This window comes from Papio anubis, chromosome 10 (genome assembly GCF_008728515.1).
Source record: "Papio anubis isolate 15944 chromosome 10, Panubis1.0, whole genome shotgun sequence".
Classification (NCBI taxonomy): domain Eukaryota; kingdom Metazoa; phylum Chordata; class Mammalia; order Primates; family Cercopithecidae; genus Papio; species Papio anubis.
This window is the reverse complement of record NC_044985.1, coordinates 93,870,502-93,893,451: the sequence shown is the minus strand read 5'-3', so window position 1 is coordinate 93,893,451 and position 22,950 is coordinate 93,870,502. Positions and strand designations below refer to the sequence as shown.

Genomic DNA, 22,950 nt, shown 5'->3' with positions numbered 1-22,950 from the left:
CTCAAGGCCCAAAGGTTCTACCATCAGCAGGTGGCAAATCCACTCAGGCTTGTATCCTTCCCTTAAGGGTGGCAAGTTCTCCCCAGCCCCAGGTGGGTCTAGAGATGCCATCTTGGGCCTCCACCTGGTGCTGTATTCTACTGCAGCTGAACTGACACCCAAGTCACAAGACAAAGTCCTCCCTACCCTTCCTTCCTCTTTCCTCAAGGAGAGCAGTCCCTCCCCATGGCCACCACTGCCCCAGGGCCACAGCAAGTAGTGCCTCTCTATGGCCAGTGTTTACTAAAGGCCCAAGACTTCTTCATTCAGCTTTTGGTGAATGCTGCCAGTCCTGAGTCTCTCCCTTCAGGACAGTGGGTTCCCCTCTGGACCAGGGTAGGTCCAGAAATGCTTGGTGCTTTACCCCACTGTGGCCAAGCTGGTAACCAAGCTGACTTTTAGTTCTTACAAAGATGCTCTTTTATGTGGCTAGTGTTCAATTTGGTGTTCCTATGTTGGGAGGTAGTGGGGGTACAGTTGCTGGAGTCTTCTATTGAGCCATCTTGTTCTGCCTCCCCTCTCTCATGCTATTTTTATGGCAACATTTTTATTAGAATAGATTTAGGGGTAGATATTGGTATTAACAGGTGATTGGTAGAAGGAAAGGAGAGTTTTGGAAAGTTCTTGGGCATGTGCAGTTATCGCTTCATGCTAACTCATGGGTTGCATCAAGGGGGTGTTAATATGAAACATGCAGTGGAAATTTAGGCTGTGATGTCAGTAAGGTCATTCTGTACAAACTCTTGGTTTTAACTGATTTTTGCCAGTTTATTCGTGTTCTCACAAGATTAGAGAGTTTTGGCGTCTTAGTGGGTTATGTCTTTAATTATCTGCTATCCTACAAACTCAAGAATTTTTGCTAGTTATTGACTTCTTACTCTTTGGGTTATAGTTTGAGTTTCAGTATCTCAACAAGTTGTTTCTTTTCTTATCTGTTATCCTATAAACATAGGAATTTAGACTGGTTTTCTTAACTCTTTGTGGCATGGTTTCATAAATGTTTATAATTGTTTTATCTTGTTATACTGAGTCTTATTAATATATAATGTCCTTATCTCTTGTAACTTTTTTTAATTTAAAGTCTCTTTTGTCTGATATTGTGTATGATTTTTAAAAATCCACTTTCAACTTATTTGTGTCATTGGACTTAAGTTGAATCTCTTGTATACAGTATAGAGTTGGATTCTGTGTTTTTATCTATCTAATTTCTGTGTTTTGGGGAGTTTAATCCATTTACACTTAATGTAATTACTAAGAAGGATAGACTTCTGTCATTTTGCTATTTTCTATATATCTTATACCTTTTTTTGTTTTTCATTTCCTGAACTACTGTCTTCTGTTGTGTTTAGCTGATTTTTTTTGACCCTGAAATGTTTAAATTTCTTTCTTATTTCCTTTTGTATATATTTGGTAGATATTTTCTTTGTGGTTGCCCATGGGGATTATATTTAACCTCATAAAGTTATTACATTATAATTTTAATTTATTCCAGTTTAACTTTAGTAACATATAAAAACTCATTTCCTTTACAGCTTTGTTCCCACCTCTTTTAGTTATTGATGTCACAAAATTATATCCTTATACTAATGTGTCCCAAAACATAAATTAATAATTATGTTAAATATATTAGTTTCTTAAATTATGTAGAAAACAAAATGTGGAGTTACAAACCAAAGTTACCACAAGCCTAGCTTTGGAACTAATATATATATTTTTAATGTACTAGTTATTTAAATCATGTAGACAGCAAGGAGTTACAAACTGTTGTTAACAATAATACTAGCTGTTATAATTATGCGTGTATTTAACTTCATTGAGATTTTTATTTCATCAACAGCTTTAAGTTACTATCTAGGTCTTTCATTTAACCTTGCAGGACTTCCTTAAGTATTTTCTGCAGAGTAGGTCTAGTGGTAAATGACTCCCTCAGCTTTTGTTTACTTGAGAGTGTCTTAATTTTTTTTTACCTTTGAAGGATGATTTTCCCAAATATAATAGGATTTTGGGTTGGCCAGGATTTTTTTTGTTGTTGTTGTTATTTTGTTTTCTACTTTGAATATATTGACCTAACTGCCTTTGGACCTCCAAAGTTTATCGTAAGAGGCTACTGATAGTATTATGGAGGATCCCTTGCCTGTGCTTCTCTCTTGCTGCTTTCAATATTCTTTTTGTCATTTAATAGTTTGATTATAATGTTTCTTTGTAGTACTCTTTGGATTCACCTTATTTGGAGCTCATTCAGCTTCTGATATTTGTAATCATGTCTTTCATCATATTTGGGGAGTTTTTAGCCATAATTTCTTCAAATATTCTCTCTGCCTCTCTATTCTTTTTCTGGAACTCCTACATTTATATGTTGGGCCACTTATTAGTGTTCCACGTGTCCCTTACACTTTGCTCACTTTTCTTTAATCTGTTTTCTTTTTATGCTTTACACTTGATTATTTTTACTGTCCTGGCTTCAAGTTCATTGGTGTTTTTCCTGCCTGTTCACATTTGCCTTTGAATACCTCTAGTGAATTTTTCATTTCAGTTATTATACTTTTCAGCTCTAGAATTTCTGTTTGGTTTCCTTTCAGGTTTTCTATTTCCATACTGATGTTTGCATTTTGTTCATAACATCTTTTTCTTGACTATTTTTACATCTTTTTTTTTTAGCCTTTTGAGCATCTTTAAAACAGTTGTTTTAAAGTCTTTGTCTAATAGGTCTTCCATCCTGTTTTCAGGGACAGTTTCTGTTTGTTTTTTTTTTCCTTTGAATGCTCCCTTTTTTCCTGTTTCATTGTATGCTTTTTGTTTGTTTGTTTTTGAAAACTGCACATTTGAATCTAATAATGTGTTAACTCTGGAAATCAGATTCTTTCTCTTTCTGCAGGACTTTTAAAATCATTTTTGTTTATTATTTTGATTCTCTCTGTTGTTGTTGGTTGTCGGTGTGGCAAGAATAAGCCTGAAGGGTATAGTTAAAATCTCATTTTTTCTGAGCCTGCACCTTTTCTTGGAAATGCCCAGTTGCTTTCTAATTTTCCTCATTGATGCAGTTGTTTTAAAATGTCCTGCTTTTAATATCTGGCTCCCAAAAGGGGAAAAGAGAAAAATGAAGAGAGGATTTATTTTTTTAAAGGGTGCTGGCCCTTTAAATCCCCAGGAAGGCCTTCAGCCAGAGGAGGAGAGAATTGCAATAAAAGGAGGGAGGTACTACAACAATGGTTGTTGGCCTCTTTGTCTGTACCTCTGTGATCAAAGGTTACAATCAGTGATCAGAACACAGATCCCTAATCTTTGCAGAGCAGAGTCCTTTTCCCCTACCCTGGCTTATGCAGGCTGTATGTAGATTGCTTCCGAAATATATGAATGGCTGCCTGCCATGGGACTAGGAGTGGGGATGGGTAGCTGCTATTGTGCTAAGAGCTAAAATTGATAAAAATTAACTGCACGTTTACTGTCCAAACCTGCCCCTTGAACTTGCAAGTCTTCAGTAAACTCCAGATTTTTGAAATAATGACATTACACAGATTCTGCCAATGAGGTGGTGTCTAGGTGGGGAGACAGATTCCTGGTGCTTCCTGTTCCGGCACATAGAAGTGATAAATATTTGTGGTGATGGATATGCTAATTACCCTGATCTGATCACTATGCATTATATGTATTGAAATATCATTATATATACCATAAATATGTACAATTATTATTTGTCAATTAAAAAATAAAGTAGAAAGAAATAAGAGACATGCATTGATAGGAGTTTTTGACATTTGGGTCTCTGGACACTTCAACTTTGTGTCTTTGTACATCTCAGAATATATTCATTTTACCCTCACTCTTAAATGGTATTTTAGTTTGGTGTTAAATTCTAGTTTGACAGTTATTTTCCTTTAGCACTTTAAAGATTTGTTTTATTGTTTTGTTTGATACTGAGGAGGAGTCTACTGTCAATGTGATTGTTTTTCTTTTTTGAGTACTGTCTTTTCTATCTGGTAACTTTTAAGATGTTCTTGTTTAGTTGATGTTCTACATCCTTACTAACAGGTATCAAAGGATTGTCTTTATGTTGCTTGGTACTCAGAGTACACATTTTTAACTGTACAGTTCCCTGGATTTTGACAAATGTTTACTCTTGTAACCGTCACCATGATCATAATGTAGGACGTTTCTATAACCTTCAAAAATTTCACTCCTTCCTTTTTGCAGTCAACCTCTTTCCTTCAGGCTCTTTTCTCTGGCAACCACTAATCTGTTTTCTATTGCTATAGTTTTGCCTTTTCTAGAATTTCATATAAGTCAAATAATAAAACATGTAATCTCTATTTTGCTCTTTCACTTAGCATAATGCTTTTGAGGTTCATCTGTGTTGCTGTATGCATAAGTAATTTTTTCTTTTTTATTGTTGAGCAGTATTCCATTGTAGGATTGTACTATATATAATTTGTTTATCTCTTTCCTAGGTCATGGGAATTTAGGTTGTTTTAGTTTTTGGCTATTATGAATAATGTTGCTGTATATATTCATGTATAAGTCTTTGTGTAGACATGTTTTTGTTTTTTTTTTTCAGAGTCCACTTATCTTTGTTTTAATTTCTTTTATATTTTTGAGACAGGGCCTTGCTCTGTTGCCCAGGTTGGAGTGCAGTGGCATGATTACGGCTCACCGCAGCCTTGACCTCCCAGGCTCAAGCGATCCTCCCGCCTCAGCTTCCTGGGTAGCTGGGACTCCAAGAATGCACCACTGCAGCTGGCTAATTTTTGTATTTTTGGTGGGGATGGGGTTTCGCCACGTTGCCCAGGCTGGTCTCGAACTCCTGGGCTCAAGCTATCCACCTGCCTCAGGCTCTTAAATTGCTGGGATTACAGGTATGAGCCACTGCAGCCAGCCCAGAGTCCATGTTTAGTCCAAGGTGTTACATCTTTCTTCAATTCTAGCATATTCTCTGCTACTATCATCCAAATAATGCATGTTTGTCAATTTTTTTCTCTTCCATTTTTGTGAAATTCTCATAGGTTGAGAGGTTCAAACAAATTTTTCATGTCTCTTAACCACTCTTTAATGTTTTAATCTCATTTGTCTCTCTGTACCACAAGGAATTCTTTACTGTCTTTTAATTTGCTAATTCTGTCTTTGACCATATTCTGCTTAGACTTTGTCCTGTATATTGGCTTTTATATTGGCTTTTACTTTGTGATAATGCTTTTTATTGATAATTTTTAATTAGGTCGTTTTCAAACCTGTTTAAAAACATAAATGGAAAGGAATAGGTTTCTAGAAATTCAAGACCTTATGAAGTTAGCAAAACTGCCTCTCTCTGCACTTTATATGATAAGAGATAGGATTGAGAAAACCTTTGAATAATAAAGGACAAAAGTGATTTGGAGCTAAAGATCAAACTAAGGATACCATTCTCTGCAAAACCTTTGAGCTGGATAAAATTACACTTAGGGCAGTGGAGGAAGATTAAGAATGTGGATTTTCCATCAGAACTTAATAGCTTATGAGAACCCCCACAAGGAGGCAGAGAAAGAGGGACAGGAGGAAGGAATATATAGGTAGGTACAGGAGTTAGAGGGTGAAAGAAATATCCTTTGAGAATGCATCAGAGAACTGTGGGTGTGATTGTCAGTACATGGAACTGCCTGAAAACAGATAGATGGGAAGCCTTCTGAGTTTCTGAGTGAGTTGTACCAAAGAAATTATAAGCTTGACCTATAAAAAGCATTTTACTGGCCAAGACTTAAACCAGTCCTTAGGATGCCAACCTTGTATGAACAAGAAGCAGGTTAAGAGCTTTGCAGTTCCTAAAGAAGTCATAAACATTTACTGATATTGCCAAGGAAGGTAATATAAAAGAAAGAAGCTTTATATTTATATTTTTATTACCAACATAAATTTTAAATTTATATTACCAAGGAAGGTAATATAAAAGAAAGAAGCCGGCTGATTCAGGAGCCATAGAGAACAGTGGATGGAAAGAACCCTTTAATAGGAAGCACAAATCAGGGCCTAATTAAGCCATGCCCCTAGGGTAATGGCTTGCCATTACAATATTGGTCCAGCAGAGTGTTAACATTAATATAGACCAATAGCTGACATATATTTTTTATTCTTTACATTTCCAAGTGGGAATGTTCATTGTGGTCTGTTTTCCCAAAGAATCAATAATACAAATGAGTTCTTATGCATTCTAAATATTGCTAAATATTTATTTGTAACTTTGTTTTTGTGGGAAACAGTATTCTATATGGTCATACTGTAGACATCCTGGAAATAATCTAATATTGAAGGTTGATAGGGATAGACCTTGAAAGAAAAAGCTGAGAAGGGAAGGGATCAGAGCCCTTGAACCATGTAGTTTGCCTAGCCCCACGTCGGGGTCTGCACGTCCACAAAGATTAATAAATTTTAGGCTCTATCTATCATGAGTTTGTATTCTGGTAAGGGAGATAAAACATAATCATTTCAGTATATGTAATATATTCAGTAATACCTGTTTTTTTTTTTTTTTTAAATTATACTTCAAGTAGAATACATGTTTTTATAAGATATTTGGAGTGCCATAGAGAGAATACTTATGGGTAAGAGGGTCAGAGAAAACTTTAAGAGAAGAAAGTGACATCTCAGTATGACTTTGGGGGATGAATGGTAATTTTTTGATGAATCAGTGGAACTAGAGAAAGGCGTTTTTTACAGGTTTGAAGGTGTGAAACAACATGATCATTTTCAGGAATGACAAAGTAGTATGGTATTTAAAGGAGCAGAAAGTATGTGTTATACGAGAAGAGGAAAAGAAGCTAGGAAGTGATGAAGTATGTTTAACACCTTGTAGGAATTAGCGGTGTGGCATCTGTAGGAAGGTAGAAGAAGGACAGACATAAAACCTTAGGCTTGCTAGTTCTGTGAGATTTGAGGGAACCACATTCACTAAGTGTTTCCTGATGAAAGTTTCATGTTACATTAGTTACTTTTTCTCATTGTTCACTGTTATCTTTACAGGAGCCTTCAGTTTTTGAAAGCCTTCCCAGTCCTTTCAAGATCACCACATAATCTCTCTTCTTTGATCGGTTTCCTTAAAGGATATAATTTCACACATGTATTTTATAGCAAATAGAGTTCTAAGAATGAGTCCGGTGTAAAACAGTTTAGATATTTCCAAGAAAGTGGGTTTGCAGTTAAATTGATGAATAAGATTTATATTTCAATCTAGACAATCTGATTCATAATCCTTTAACTTGAGAAAGGATATTTTAATATTCTCTATTTTCTAAGCAGTACTGTATACTTCTTGGTTAAATTCTTTTAAAAGTTTCATTGCATGTTTATATAACATCTACTGGAATAAATTGTTTTAAGGAAAGCCGTCTAAACTTCCCTGTAATAATTTATATGGCCTTACCTTTTTCTTAATTCAGGATAAATGTGTATCTGGCCCTTTGTTCCCTTAATAATAGCATTATGTTTATTTTATGGAAAATGCCACAAAATTATGCTATTAGAATACAATGTTTTGGTTACTTTAGTAGTTTCTCATTACATTTATTAGGAATTAAAGTATTTAGTTGTTTATTTATATGCAGCTTAGTTGAGAAGTTATTATGTAAGAAAAACATCACTTTCCTTGCTCTTACAGCTTCTTGAGTTATTGTAAGAAAAAAATTGAGAAGGATGGCCAGTACTGTCTTGAAACAGAACTTTCTGTTTAATGTATTTTAAATGTAAAAAAAAAAAAAATTGTTCTCAGTTAAATTAGAGATAAAGGGAAATGAAAGAGATTGAGGGATGCTGTTTTGTAAATATCCTGTTTAAATAAGTGCTAGTTTGTGCCTTAAGTCAGAAAACACATCATTTGCCCCTTTACCATTCTTCATATGGTCTAAACTCTGCTTAAATTTTTAGAGAAGGAAGCAGTTATTAGCAACATCCTTTGGTGGTTCTTGTGACAGCTTTGTCAACATATTACAGATTCCTGTATTTCCTCTTCTCCTCGCTTCAAACTTTCTAATAAGACAACAGATTCTTCTCACACTCAGAAAAAAATTGAAATATTTTTCTTGGGAGAACACTGGCTATATCAAATGGTTTGTCTCTTAGATTTATTTTGTTAACCTGCAGTAGGGCCTTCCACATTTTAAATTGTACCTTTTGTGTGTTTCAAATTTTTTATTTAAAGTTTTACTTAAAATTAACTTTGGTGAATTTATGTGAATAATAGAGATGTTGCTGAAGTAGTTTTTTTTTCACACAGTATTTTCTCTGTGAAGACCCTGCGTTGTCAAGAGTTGTCTTCTCAGAAACAGTTGATTGGCTTTCATTTTATGCTAGAGTTTTCACTTGTTTCAGTTGTTGTAACTCATTTTTCTAAAAATATTTCATATCTTTCTTATCTATGTTGTTTTGTGTATGAGAATATCATTTTACTGATTTTAAGAACAGAAACTCTCTGCTGTGTCCCCAGAGGATTAAATATTCAACCCTTTCCTCTCCATTCTTGGAAGTGGCGGATCAGAATGGGCCACTCTCCTCACACTCCAAGAGTTTTGTGCAGGGTAGTAGTTTATGGGGGAAGAAGCAGATTATGAAGTTGACTATGAAGGTCTCTCTGGTTGAATTCTAATTTTTTTTTTTTTAAAACAGAGTCTCTGTCACCCAGGCTGGAGTGCAGTGGTGCGATCTTGGCTCACTGCAACCTCTGCCTCCTGGGTTCAAGCAATTCTTTTGCCTCAGCCTCCCAAGTAGCTGGGACCAAACGCATGTGCCATGATGCCCGGCTAATTTTTGTACTTTTAGTAGAGACAGGGTTTTGCTATGTTGGCCAGGCTGGTGTTGAACTCCTGGCCTCAAGTGATCCACCTGCCTCAGCCTCCCAAAGTGCTAGGATTACAGGCGTAAACCACCACGCCCTGCCTCCCTGGTTGAATTTTAAAAATAAAGTTCTTTATTAAACTAACTATAGCAGGCTTTCTACTTATAGAAAGGTAGTATTCTAAAGGTTTGGAAATAGAACTTTGAAATTCAGAATAGAATTTTCCCATAGATGCAGACTTATAAATATGGATTATGAAATCAGACTAATGTATACAGACTGAAATCAGACTAATCTATACAGACTGGCCCATAATATAAACTGGAATCAAACCAAAGACAATTGAAGTTAAATTGATAAGGTGGAAACTTGTGTTTCTTTTACATGCAGGTACTTATGAAGAAACCTAGTGAGAGACTTGTAGGAATTTTGAATGGATACTCTGAAGAGTTTTTCAGATTGATGATACCATATCTATTATATCTAATTTAATTTTTAAAATACCAAACGAAATAAGAACTTTTGAGCATGTTTCTTCAGATTTCTTGACAACCATATTTGTTCATTCTAAGAAAACAGTAATTGGGATCGAGTGGATCCCCTTCTCCTTGGAAAAGTCAGCATGTTAGCACTATTCAAAATACAGATTTTTTTAAAAAGTGCATTTAGTACTTTTACAGAAAATGTTGCTACAAAATAATAAAATACACGTATAATACCATAACTGAATATGTGCATTCTAAAGTTATATATTCTCTAAATTATGTAGTGCAAACTAAAACTCATATATAACACATTATTACCTATAGGCAATTTCCATCTTATAAATAAGACTTACGCATGCTATAGATGGCCCACAGCAATCATTTAATTCATTCCATTTTTGAAATAATGAACACTAATATTAATATGTTAGTTATTTTTTATTACAAGAATATAGTATTTTAGCCACATTAAGAGTGTAATACTTTTCCAACTAGCCTATAGGAATTTATTAGCATTTTTCTAATATGTAATATATATTTGAAAAATACATATTATATATTATATTTCAAATATATATTATATATTATTTTTCAAATATATATTATATATTATATATGTAAAACCTGTGTGTCTATATAATATATAATATATGTAATATCAGTATATATATAACAATATCTGTGTATGTTTAATATCTATTATACAGTATATATTACTGTATTATTTTCAGGAGGAAGGGTGGTAGAAGGGATAGGAAGGAAAGAAATTTTACAATGAGAACTATGAAACCATTAAGATCATTCCTTTGCACTCCTTTTTTCTCTTTCTCTGTTGTCTCCATTGCCTCTGAGGAACCTAAAGTTGAGAACAGTTGGAGTGAGGAAGCTGGGGAATGGAGGAGAAAGCCGAGCAAACCAGTTGAGGAATAAGTATGTTTGTGAGTAGGAGGCAGGGAGTACAGAGACAATTTAATCCCTGTTCATTCCCCTAGTTCCTTACATTTGAGAATATACCCCATCAAAGTTGAAAGCTTGTGTCTTTATTATTAACACAGATATCTTGAAAGCAGTGGGAACTTTGGCCTAGAGAGTACTCTTTCTCAGTGGTACAATCCTATCCCTGGTTGCTCAGGCTGACAGCAACAGGGGCAGGGCTCCTTAGGGTGCTCTGAAAGGAGTTAGGATAGAGTTAGATTGTTGTTTGGATGTTTGTAAATTTGGTATTTTAATTTATAAAATTGGGAGTGCTCAAATGTACAGCACAAATAGAAATGCTAGTGACCAAAATATCAGAAGATTCTATCAGGAAATATTCTGATTTCAATCTGAAATGTCCATATTCTGTGTATAATATGCCTTTAATTTTATTTTAATGTCATGCTTTTAATGCCAATAATTAAAACCAATTAGAAAAAAACTGCATGTATTTAAGTTAAGAAAATATTTTACAAGTCCAACCTATCAGCCATATATGTTATTTTAGCTGCACATGTTTTAAACCAGCCAGTTCTTTACAGAGTTAAACTATACTTTCAAGTTTATATTTTCTGAATTCCAAGGGTTAAGAGGAAGCATAGATTCAAGTGCATTGTAGCATTAAAGGTGGTTTAATAATCAGTTTGTTTTCATTTCAACTTTCTCATTGTTTTTTGTCTAGGGGATAGTGGTCCTAGAAGAATGTCAGCTTCCAAAAGACATTTTGAAAAAACAAATGCAATTTGCAGACCAAGCAGCTTCACTAAACATTCTAGGGAATCCTCAGGTTCCCCAAGAGTGTCAAGATCCTGTACCGGAACAAGATTTTGAAATGTCACCAAGCAGCCCTACTTTACTTCTTCGAAACATCGAAAAACAGGTAAAGTCAAAGTAAGGATATCAGTGGTATGAAATGACTTTTCATCGATTTTATAAACTATTCAAATAAACATCATTATATGTGTATCTTCCTGGCATATGGGTTATTAAACTAGGCCATTTGGCATTAAATACAATTAAAATATTTGCCATATGACTGGTTTCCATTATAATACCAATATAATTAAATTTATTTAAATATGATATGTAAAGTAATGGTATTGTTATGGCCATAGGATGATAATTTATTTTTACAGGGATTGGAAAATCTTTTTTCTGACAAAATTGTTTATCATTGGATTTTTTTCAAGGAGAGAGAACAGTGGTACCAGTTAATATGTCTTAATTGGTGTTTGACTAATTTATTGATCAAGATTTTTAGTGAAAGGTAATATTGGAATATGTATTTCTTCATAAAAAATGATTATGTAAATGTAAAGTCGAAAAAGCTCCTAACAATTACTTTGATTCCAAAGCCTTCCTTGATATCTAAATTCTATTGTGGATATCTCTACAAGCTTAATTATTCTGGCCAGTATATCCTATATCTGTCCTTGGAAATTGAACAATTTATTTTGATTTAGACTTTAGTGGCTCTTAAACAAACTCGGTTTCTAGGACTTTTTTACTTTAAAGCTGAGCCATTCTTCACCATAGTTGCATCATTACATTGTTTCTCTGGGAAATGATATAGATTCATGCCTGCCTGCATCTAATTTTCCTGAGTTTTTCTGACATACCAGGAAATAACTAAATACAGGTTACTGTATTGTTCCTGGTAAACCAAAATATGGTATAATTTCTTCCGCCCTGTATTTGTTAAATTTATAATTGCCCAGAGTTTTTCTTAATTGGAATGTATAATCAAGGCACTTATGAATATTTTGTAATTTAGAAAGCTGTTTGGTAATTATCTGATGTCAAATTAGAATGCACTTGACCATATAGGCAGTGATTTAAATTAGTTTTTGTTATATTTCTATATTCCCACTTTCCTCTTTCTTTTCCCTCCCCTCATTCAATAGGATCAAGTTGTTTTGATCCTAGTTCAGTTTGATCCTAGTTGTTTCACATTCTAGAGTAATTTATTTGCTTACTCAGTCAAATCTACTTTCACCATCTTTAGGTCACTACTTATTCATTGGAAATTCATTGGAAATTGTAATCTGATTAAATTAATTCTAAGATTTTTCATTTCTAAAAGATTTCTTGTACTTTTTCCTTTCTCCTTGGTATCCCCAGTTTTCTTAGGTTGGACCTGAGATGACATCAGAACTGCCTAATTTGCGGATCCTAGTTCAGAATGAAATTGTGGAGCCCTTTGTTAAAAAGTTATGAATTTAAAGACAGTGACAGTAGAGCACTAAGCAAGCATAGCCCCCATCTGCGCTCAGCCTGGTGCACAGGTTGCATGCCCATGAAGCTGGCCCTGGGTAGCATTTTAGGTCTCATTGCTGATGAACTGTCAGGGGTCTTTGATAGTATAAGGAACCAAGAGTTGTGAGAGCAGTAATGGCTCCATGTAAGGAGAGCAGAAGAAAAAGATTCAGAAAGGGCAGCAGCAATTACTTGTAGAGGTTGTTAATAAATTGCCTATGAACAAGTCATTTGTTCTTGAAATGTGGTAATAATGATTTGTATAGGCCAAGTTTTAAAAGCTTAAGTTGTTTTTAAATACTTGTTGGCCAGGCATGGTAGCTCATGCCTGTAATCCCAGCACTTTGGGAGGCCAAGGTGGGCAGATCACTTGAACCCAAGAGTTTGAGACCAGGCTGGGCAACACAGGGAGACCCCGTCTCTACCAAAAATACGAAAATTAGCTGGCCTTGGTGGCACACACCTGTAGTCCCAGCTACTCAGAAGGCTGAGGTAGAAGGATCACTTAAGCCCAGGTGGCAGAGATTGCAGTAAGCCAGATGGCACCACTGCACTCTAACCTGGACGACAGAACTAGACACTATCTGAAACAAACAAAAAAATTTGTTGCAGAAGATAGTCTAGGAGTGAGTTAAGTGGTAGGGATAGCAAGCCCATTATTATGCATGGTTTTCTTAGGATAATCTACTGATATGTAACTGTTCACTCATAATCTTTCAACTTGACTAAAGTAGTTTTGTTAGAGTTGGAAGTTAACATATAAAGGCAATATTGAGTTGTAGACTGTCATTTAAAAAATAACTTATTGATTCATAGTATTAATACATGCCCTCATTGTTAGATAATATATAGTTCATAAATTGAAAAGTATTAATACCTTATTTTTAGTACTTTAGGTCAGCTGTTCGCAGCATTTTTGGCATGAGGAACTGGTTTTGTGGAAGACAGTTTTTCCACAGGGTGGGGGTGGGGGAATGGTTTTGAGATGAAACTGTTCCGCCTCAGATCATCAGGCATTAGAGTCTTATAAGGAGCAGCAACCTAGATCCCTTGCACGTGGATTTCACAGTATGGTTCGAGCTCCTATGAGAATCTAATGCTGTGGGTGGTCTGACAGGAGGCGGAGCTCAGGTGGTAATTCTTGCTGGCCTTTTGCCCACCTCCTGCTCCGCAGCCTGGTTTCTAACAGGCCATGGACAGGGACCCATCAGTAGCCCGGGGGTTGGGGACTTCTGCTTTAGGTGATTTAAAATGAATTTGCTACTGGTGTATTTACATTATAAATCTTGTTAAAAGTAGCTAGTGTTTTAACTTACAGTTGATTAGTTTTTGTTTTCAGAGTTCAAATTATGCTTCTCTTAATTTTACTTTTCTCATTCACATTTTCTCTGTGACTTTTCTATTCCCTGTATTCCCCATATGACTCAGGTATGCGAGATTTTATTGGGCCAGAGTAGGCTGATTCTTAGGGTAAAGATAGGGATTGTAATTTCCCCCTTCCTGGCCCATTATTCACATATATCCAACTAGCGACTTCCAGTGGCTTAAAAGGTTTTAGATGATGTTTTTTTGGAGGTGGAACAATCGCAGGAGTGTTTTAGTGTTTCCAGTCAGAAGATATGAGATACTTCAGAATTTATTTGCATGACTAAACTAATGATTACTTGCTAAATGGATGAAGAATCCATTTCTATTGGTGATTTTAAAAATGAGCTTTAATCTAAAAACTGAGTAATAATTTTTAAAATGACATCATTAGGTGCATATTATCTTGAAAATAAATGATGAAAACATTTCAAGGTCTTTCTCATGAAAGACTTTTTGAAGGGATGAAATATTAGTCTTTTTTATATTATTTAGTCTCATTTCTAAGAGCATGTTATTAGTTTCATACAAATGATGCATTCTAAACTAATTATTCCATATACCCCTTTATTTCACAATAGAGTATCTTGCAGTATTGAAAATGTTGAACTACGTCTGTATGTTTTAAAAAGTTAGTCACACTATATTAAGTAGGAAAACTAGGTTTTAAAAAATTGATGTAGCCTGATTTAATTAAAAGTATATGTGTGCATGTTGAATGTACACTCATGTTTACATATACTCAGGAAACTTAGTCTGGAGGGAGAAATATATACCTAAATGTTAGCTCTGGTTTTCTCTTTGAAGTATGATTACAGATGACTCTCTTTTCATTTTTAAAATGTCTGTATATTTTCCAGTTCTTCTATGATGAATTACGGGTGTAATGAAAATAGTTGTCATTCTTTTGTAGAAATGTACTATTCCTTTTTATGTGGCCTTTGCTTATTATAATTGTGATTGTTTGAGAATAATATTTATGCATATTATAATAATTTAATATTTATTGCATATATTTAAGTTTGGGACAAATGTCAGTGAAATCTTAGGTGCTAAAAAAAAAAAAACCCTGATATTTTTGAATTAGGAAAAATATTGAGAAACAGTGTGCTGTTAGATTTAGGCCTGAATTTGAATCCTAGTTCTGTTTCATACCAACTTTATAGCCCTTGATCAAGCTACTTAATCTTTTTTTCTTTGCTAGAATTTACTCATCTGTACTGGTATTAATAATAGTGATGTCAATACCTCTATTACTATCTTCTTTGCTGGTTAGTTGTAAAGATTAGAAATATTCTATGTGTGGTGCCTGATATAATGCCTGGCACATAGTAGGCACTTAATAAATTGTATCTGTGATTTTTAATTATTAATTTTCCTGCCTCAAGGGAAATATTATATAAAGGCTGTTAGCTGGGTTCAAATGTGTTAGATGATGGGATGGGTAGATGAAGGAACTATAATAAAAAAAGGATATGGAAAAGAATGTGTAATTAAAGTATAGATTTATTTGTAATAAATGGAAAAATCAGTTGTATAAATTGTCTAATAAAATGTTTACTGAAATAAAAACGCGTGTCATGAGACGTTAAGCATTAATTGGCACTATACATGTGAGCTTTAACTCACATTTCTTGCTTAGCAGTAGTAAAAGGTTGACTGTTTCCTTGCAGAGTGCACAGTTGACTGAGATCATCAACAGTTTGATTGCCCCTCTCAACTTGTCCCCAACTTCATCACCCCTCTCTTCCAAATCCTGTAGCCATAAATGTCTGGCTAATGGCATTTGCAGGAGGTAGGTATCAATGGGATAGCTTAGCTTTTAAATTTGACTTTGCCTATTTCATCTTACTTTGATTTTGTTTTGACATTTTAAGTATTATAGTTACTTTTTTTAATACATTAGGGACTACTAGAGTACAATCAGTATACCATGGATACATTTTTTGATAATATTAAATTTACACAATTAAGGTAATGATAAATCTAGGAATGAGGGAGAAAGATTTCCGGGAAGTTTCATAATGTTTCTTAAAAAAAGAATAGCAGTGATAACATTTGCTATAGAAGTACTGCCTTATTTACGATACCTTCCATTTTGTAGCTTTTGTATTCTTGAGCTCCATGCTGTCCTTGCAATGCATTTTGAAGAGAAAAGACCCTAGATATAATTTAGGCACAGAAGATTGGTAGCTGTCACCCATTAGATTCAGCTTAAGTTTTAATCATTTTGTATTTTAGCTTTATATAAGGTAAATTTTTATCTGACTATAATTAATAACTCCGATAATTATTAGCAATTTATCTGTGTTATATTAGCAAAAATTTATATTCTATGAATCCTAATCCTTTTTTGGGACAAGCATTTGTTCTACTTTATTTTGTTTCCTTTTCTCTTAGAACTTTTCCTTTTGAAGATAAAATTAGAAGACATACTAATAGAATATCATTTTATGTGTGCGTTGTCTAATTTTTTTCAGGTAAAATTGGAATGTTGGCTTCTTTGCTTTAATTACCATAGACAACTAAGTATAATTTTATATTGGGAAATATTTGTCTTAAAATTATATAATTTATTATTTTAATAACTTTCTAATATAGCATAAAATGAAAATTTATACCATGGTGAAAATTATGCTAAGTAGCCATCAAATTCTTTGTGAGATTAGTGGATATAAACAAAGTCTTAAAATAAAAAGCTGAGGTGGGCAGATTACGTGAGCTCAGGAGTTCGAGATCAGCCTGGCCAACGTGGAGAAACCCCGTCTCTATAAAATACAAAAAATTAGCCAGGTGTGGTGGTGCGCTCCTGTAATTCCAGCTACTCAAGAGCCTGAGGCACAAGAATCACTGGAACCTGGGAGATGGAGGCTGCAGTGAGCCAAGATCGTGCCACTGCACTCCAGCCTGGGCGACAGAGCAAGACTCTGTTTCCAAAAAATAAATAAATAAATAAATAATAATAAATAAAAAGCTGACGTTTGATTTTTATTTCCAGTTGGTTATTTTGAACATCTAATCTTTAATTTACTGTTTTATTTATGTTGAGTTATGTATCCATTGTTCTATCGTGGGAACAGTTCTATTGGTTTTGCTTTATTTTTTCTCGACTTTATATTCATTCCTCATATCAATGATAAAACATGTTGAAAGTAAAGATTCTGTCATATAGTATGGGATAACTATGATATTTTCATTTATGAGAACATATCCTAATTAGGAAAGTCAGAATGTATGTGAATGAATTTTAAGCTGACCCATAAAACACATCAAATTGGTGTGTAAGCATTGTGATTTGGGGCTAATCCCATTTTAGATAATACTTTGTTTACCTAATCAAGTAGTACACAGTTGCACACATAGTTACATGTGTGTGTTCATGTGTTTGTGAATTTTCATTTTAATATACTTGCCTGTATTTCTGGTCATTCATTTGCAGAACATTGATTGCATAACTATTTATTGTATGCCACATAGTCAAAGTCCTAGGGACACAAATATGAAGACAGAAATCTTCACTTGTAAATAACTCAGTCTGGTTGGTGAAACATGTAACTACTTAATAAAATACTATGTAATAAAAATGGAATTGTGTGTAGTTGTTTGAATACTGGCTTTTAATAACTGTTACACTTGAAAAAGATACCTCATAAAGATATGTAGATCCAAATGAAAGAAATGGAAAATTGGCCATGCTTACTAAATTACGTTTTTTTAATTCTGTCTACTAGTAGTTCAAAGGTTTTTGTTGAAATCAGCTACTGAATACTGTCTTTCCTCATGTCAATTAGTTGTTGCTGCAGACTAATTGAAAAGATTTGCTTTCGAAAGTTTTAACAAGTTCAGAACCTATGAAAATGTTTTGATAGATTTAAAAGCAGATAAAAATTTTGTTTTTCATATTTCTGAAGTGTGCTGATATGTTTTAATTAATGACATTTTTGGCAACAATGAACTCTTTTTAAAATAGTTGCTACATAATGTGTATTTCAAAAAGCATTTATTTTCTCATTTTTTGTCAAAATATCATATTTTCCTTGCAGGAAAGGTATTTATTTTCTAACATTTTCTCGATAATGTAATACTTTATCTACTTTTTATCAAAGAGAGAGTGATCAAATTTAGAACAATTGATAGTTATCTAAAATGCATAGTTTATCTTTAAGTTTAATAGTTCTTTATAAATGCTTTGTTACCAGATAACCAGCAAACTACCATGTAAAACAAAAGATTTTGGGGGATACTCCTGACTCCTGATTTCATTAAAATGTTTTGTAAAGATGCCATAAATTGTGATAATATGTATAAAAAAGTCTATAAATCTATTTAACCAGAAACATAGAAACTAGACTATATTGCAGATAAGAAGAAGAATAACACTGAAGGAAAAGTAGCAAATTTTGAGGAAACATGGTCTATTGTTTCATATGCCAAAGAGAGTACTGAAAATATCTGTTGGTTTTTTCGGTAATGAGTTGAGACTTTGGCAAGAGAGACTTTGACAAGAGCAGGATGGAGAAAGAGGTAAGAATGAATTAATAAGAGAATTGGAGAAGTGGAGAGAGGGAGTCAAGATTACCCTTCAAGGCCACTGATTTTAAAGGCCATGATAAAAGGGACATACAAAGTCACAGAAAATATTTTTGTTTTTAAGATGGAGGAAATTTAAGCATCTTTATTAAAATAAAGGGAAAGGAAGGAGCCACAGGTGAGAAATGTAGAAACACCTTATCAAAAAGTTATGGAGGGATCTTATTACAGAAAATATGCCTGTTCTTTAAAAGTAGTGTGAAATAGATTAAGATAGGTGTGGATACATTTGTTTCTAAGGTGATAATAGACTAGTTAAGAGTGGTAAAGGGAGCCTGAGGAGCTTTGACAAGCAAAACATTTTTCCTTTTCCCTTCTTCCTTCTCATTTTCCCTCCCCTCCTCTCCTGTCCCCTTCTTTATTTTTGGAGCCTGAGTAACCACCCCTAGGAAAGGGTGTTAGTGGTTTATAAGAAGTTTTTTTTTTTTTAATCCCTTAACTATAAATATGTTTATAATGAAAAGTACTTAATTGATGCTTATACAACTAGTTAAGAATTCAACTTTTAAAATATTCTCTAATTGAACTTTTTATAAAATAAATACATAGTAGTGAAATTCTACAAATCTAAGTTTTTAAATATTACTCATGTTTGAGAATATTACTATAGATTTTAAAAATTGGAGATACAATTTTATATTATAGCATTATATGAAATAGCTTTGATTCAAAGATATCTGGATTGAAGTAATGTGAAATGTATCTCTATGAGCCTTTTGACACTGGGAGTAGAATATCAAATGAGGCCTAATTTTATTTCTTATGTCTTGCTATTTTCCAATACCTTTGTTATTTTTCCTTCACATAGTTCTATATGAAGAAAACATCTTTCAGATTCAAATGTTTATATGAGTAAGGGCTTAGTCTATTTAATGGTATTTCAGACTTGACAGTTAAACCACAAAGCACTTTCTGAAGACGTCCTTGTTAAGCATATAAATACTTCGCAGAAGCATATAAATACTGTTAATGTGTTTATGTATTTATAATAAATGGGTAGGTAAGAAAACTCGTAAATATTTTTCAAAATTATAAAACATACATAACAAAAATGTACCATTTTGACTCTTTTTAAATGTAAGTTTAATGGCATTAAATACAATCAAAATGTTGTATAATCATCACCACCATCCATCTTCAGAACTTTTCTTATCTTCTCAAACTGAAACTCTGTACCCACTAAACAATAACTTCCCATTCTTCCTTGCTGTCAGCTTCTGGCAACTCCCACTTTACCTTCTATATGAATTTGACTACTCTAGGTACCTTATAAGTGGATCACACAGTGTTTGTCCTTTTGTGACAAACTTATTTTACTTAACATAGTATCAGAATTTATCTACGTTGTAGCCTGTGTGTCAAAATTCCCTTTTTAAGGCTGAATAATACTCTATTTTTATATAGACAACATTTGATCTGTGGATAGATATTTGATTGCCTCTGTCTCTTGGCTATTATGAACAAGGCTGCTATTAACATGGATGAACAAATATCTGTTTGAGTCCCTGCTTTTAATTGTTTTGGGTATTCTAGAAGTGAAATTGCTGGATTATGTGATAATTCTGTTTTTAAATTTTGTTTATTTCAAAAATGAGAAATTAGCAAATGTTAATTGCCAAGCCAAAAGCTAAGAGAAAGCCAGAGCTCAAAAAGTAAGCAAATCACAGCAGTCTGCTTTTTTTGAGGCTAAATTTAGACAAAATTAAATTGAAGTTTTGATATATTTTGGGGGAAGGGAGGAGAGAAACTAAAACTAAATCCAGCAAAATCAAGCTGAAGTTTTAATAGATTAAAGGTAAATCAGGCTGGTTGAGATGGCTGATGCCTGTAATCCCAGCACTTTGGAAAGCCAAGATGGGCAAATGGCTTGAGGCCAGGAGTTCAAGACTATCCTGGCCAACATGGCAAAACCCCGCCTCTACTAAAAATACAAAAATTAGCCAGGTGTGATGATGCATGCCTGTAGTCCCAGCTACTTGGGAGGCTGAGGCACGAGAATCTCTTGAATCCAGGAGTCAGAGGTTGCAGTGAGCCAAGATCGTGCCACTGCCCTTCAGCCTGGGTGACAGAGTGTCTCAAAAAAATAAATAAATAAATAAATAAATAACCTAGGTCGAAGCCCTTGGCTCTGCCCATGGCAGGAAGATGAAATAAAATCCTTGTATTTAGTAGGGACCATTCTCTTTCAGGGGCTATGCCATTACAGTAAAGGTAAATTAGAAGTAAAACTGTTTCCCTTTCTCCACCACTAGGGACCATAGGGAGATTTGCCTTGGGGCTAAGCAGAGCAGAGGATTAAAAAAAAAAGCCTATCTTTGAGATGGCTAATCATGGTGGAGACTTTTTACATGGATTTTCAGTCCAAATTTGCATCAATGAGTGATCCAAGAGATCGCTAGTTTTAAATGGTTCTGGAATGGCAGAGGCAAATGCAGATTTCCTCTGGAGGAAGGCACCTTCTTTTTTAGCCTTGGGAAATTCTCATGAATAATTTGCCAAGGGCAGGGGTTAACAAACAGTCAAATATAACCAAACATAAGGAGACAGAGCAAGAAGAGTAAGAATAAGGAGCACATAACAGACAGCAAAAAAGATCATAAAGTTTTCAGATATTAGAATTATCAAACACTAATCACTTTAAAATGGTAGCCTGATTATAGAAATAAAAGATAGGCCTAAAATACCAGCAGGGAACAAACTATATCAAGTGACATAAGCATATTTGGAAAAAGGCTAAGTAAGACTTCTTAAAAATACTGAATATGATAACTAAGTAAGTGGTTTCTGCAGCAAACTGGACACAATTGAAGAGAGAATGTGTGACATAGAAGAAGTACCAGAAGAAAAGTTCCAAAATGTAGCAAAAGATATGAAACAATGGAAAATACAGAAGAGTCATTTTAAAATGTAGAGAATATAGTGAGAAGGCCTAATATGACACTTAGTTGGAGATGTGGAAGAAGCACTATAGAATGAAATAGAAGAAATATTTGAAGAGAGAGTGACTGAAAAATTACTTGAACTGATGAAAGACACCACATTCAGGAAGCCAAACACAGATTTTGGATCAGGACAACTAAAAAGAAACCTACCTCTGGACATAGAGGAAATGTGAAAAAACAAAGATAAATGGAATGTCCAAAAGCAACCAGAAGTGGGAGAAAGACATAATCTTAATTGAAATATAGACTGACAGCAGATTTCTCAATGGTAACAATAGGAGCCAGAGTACAGTGGAGTGGTACCATTAGTATGTTGAAAGAAAATAACCATTTACCTAGAAACTCTATACACAGAGAAATCATCTTTCAAGTCTGAGTGTGAAGGACAAACATTTGGAGACAAACCAAGGCTGAGAGAGTAGATTAGTAGACTCTAAACATAAAGGATATACTTTGGGCAGTAGTATATTATCTGGATGGAAAATTTGAGATGAAGAAGGGTTGAAGAACAGAATGGTAAGTAACCATATGGGCATGTGTAAGTGAACAGTAGTAAAATAAGTCTAGTGGGGCTAAAAAGAGTCTATAACAGCAATAACATAGAGGTCAGAAGGATAAAATGGATTCAAATTGTACTGAGGTGCTTGAATTATTCAGGATCTCAGTAAAAAGTACTGATTTGGCTTTCATTATTCCTAAATTAAGTATAATAGAAGAGCTTCACATAAGAGGGGCATTTCCTGAGTGCTAATAGTGTTCTGTTTCTTGACCTTTGAGTGGTGGTTATGGGAAAGTGGAAGAGTAAGGGGAGTTATTGCTTCATATTTACAAGCTAAACATGAGATAAATGCTTTAAGTACTTATGCATAAGTATCTTATATTTTGTATTTTTTAAAAGGTTAAGAAAAATAGGATATAAACTATATACTTCAAAAAGGATAAATAGAAAATAGTCACATAGGAAGTCACATTTGCCTTCATAGTTTTGAAAAAATACTTAAATGACATTATTCATCCTAAACCTATGAACAAAATTTGACTAGTCCCACAGGAATGTGGTATTTAGTTTGTTGGTATGGAAACAAAATACTAAATCTTATTTCATGTTACCTTAAAATTTGGTGATGGGGACTGACCTAGTTGTTGAGTTTATAATTCTTACCCTTTATCTGTCAAATCTGTCTTAATCTCAGATGTCTGTTCTGTCTTTCCTGAAAAAAGTCATCTTACATACTTTTAGAAGGCAATGAAAAATGTCTAAAGGAAAGGACCAATAGTTACAGTTATTTTAATTGTCCTCTGTGACCTGAAAAGCACTCTTAAATTTAGTTATGAATTTTGAGTTACCCACTGAGCTGAAATGTGTAAATTAATACAAACATTAGATATTATAGTAGCAATATAATAGGAAGTTGCAGAATGTTTATAGATACAGATAAAAAGGTATATTTAAAAATAACATGGCTGGGCATGGTGGCTCATGCCTGTAATCCCAAGACTTTGGGAG

General features: G+C 34.0%; 1 protein-coding gene across 6 annotated transcripts in view; it reads left to right on the top strand.

Annotated features, from left to right (window-relative positions):
- The window catches only part of KANSL1L (KAT8 regulatory NSL complex subunit 1 like), a 140,013-nt gene that overhangs the window by 47,099 nt on the left and 69,964 nt on the right, over window positions 1-22,950 (top strand). For all 6 annotated transcript variants that reach the window (XM_021923942.2, XM_021923944.2, XM_021923941.2 and 3 more), the window contains exons 4-5: window positions 10,973-11,170; window positions 15,585-15,706. In XM_021923942.2, the coding sequence (XP_021779634.2) occupies window positions 10,973-11,170; window positions 15,585-15,706 (320 nt within the window). The remainder of the gene's footprint in view (window positions 1-10,972; window positions 11,171-15,584; window positions 15,707-22,950) is intronic.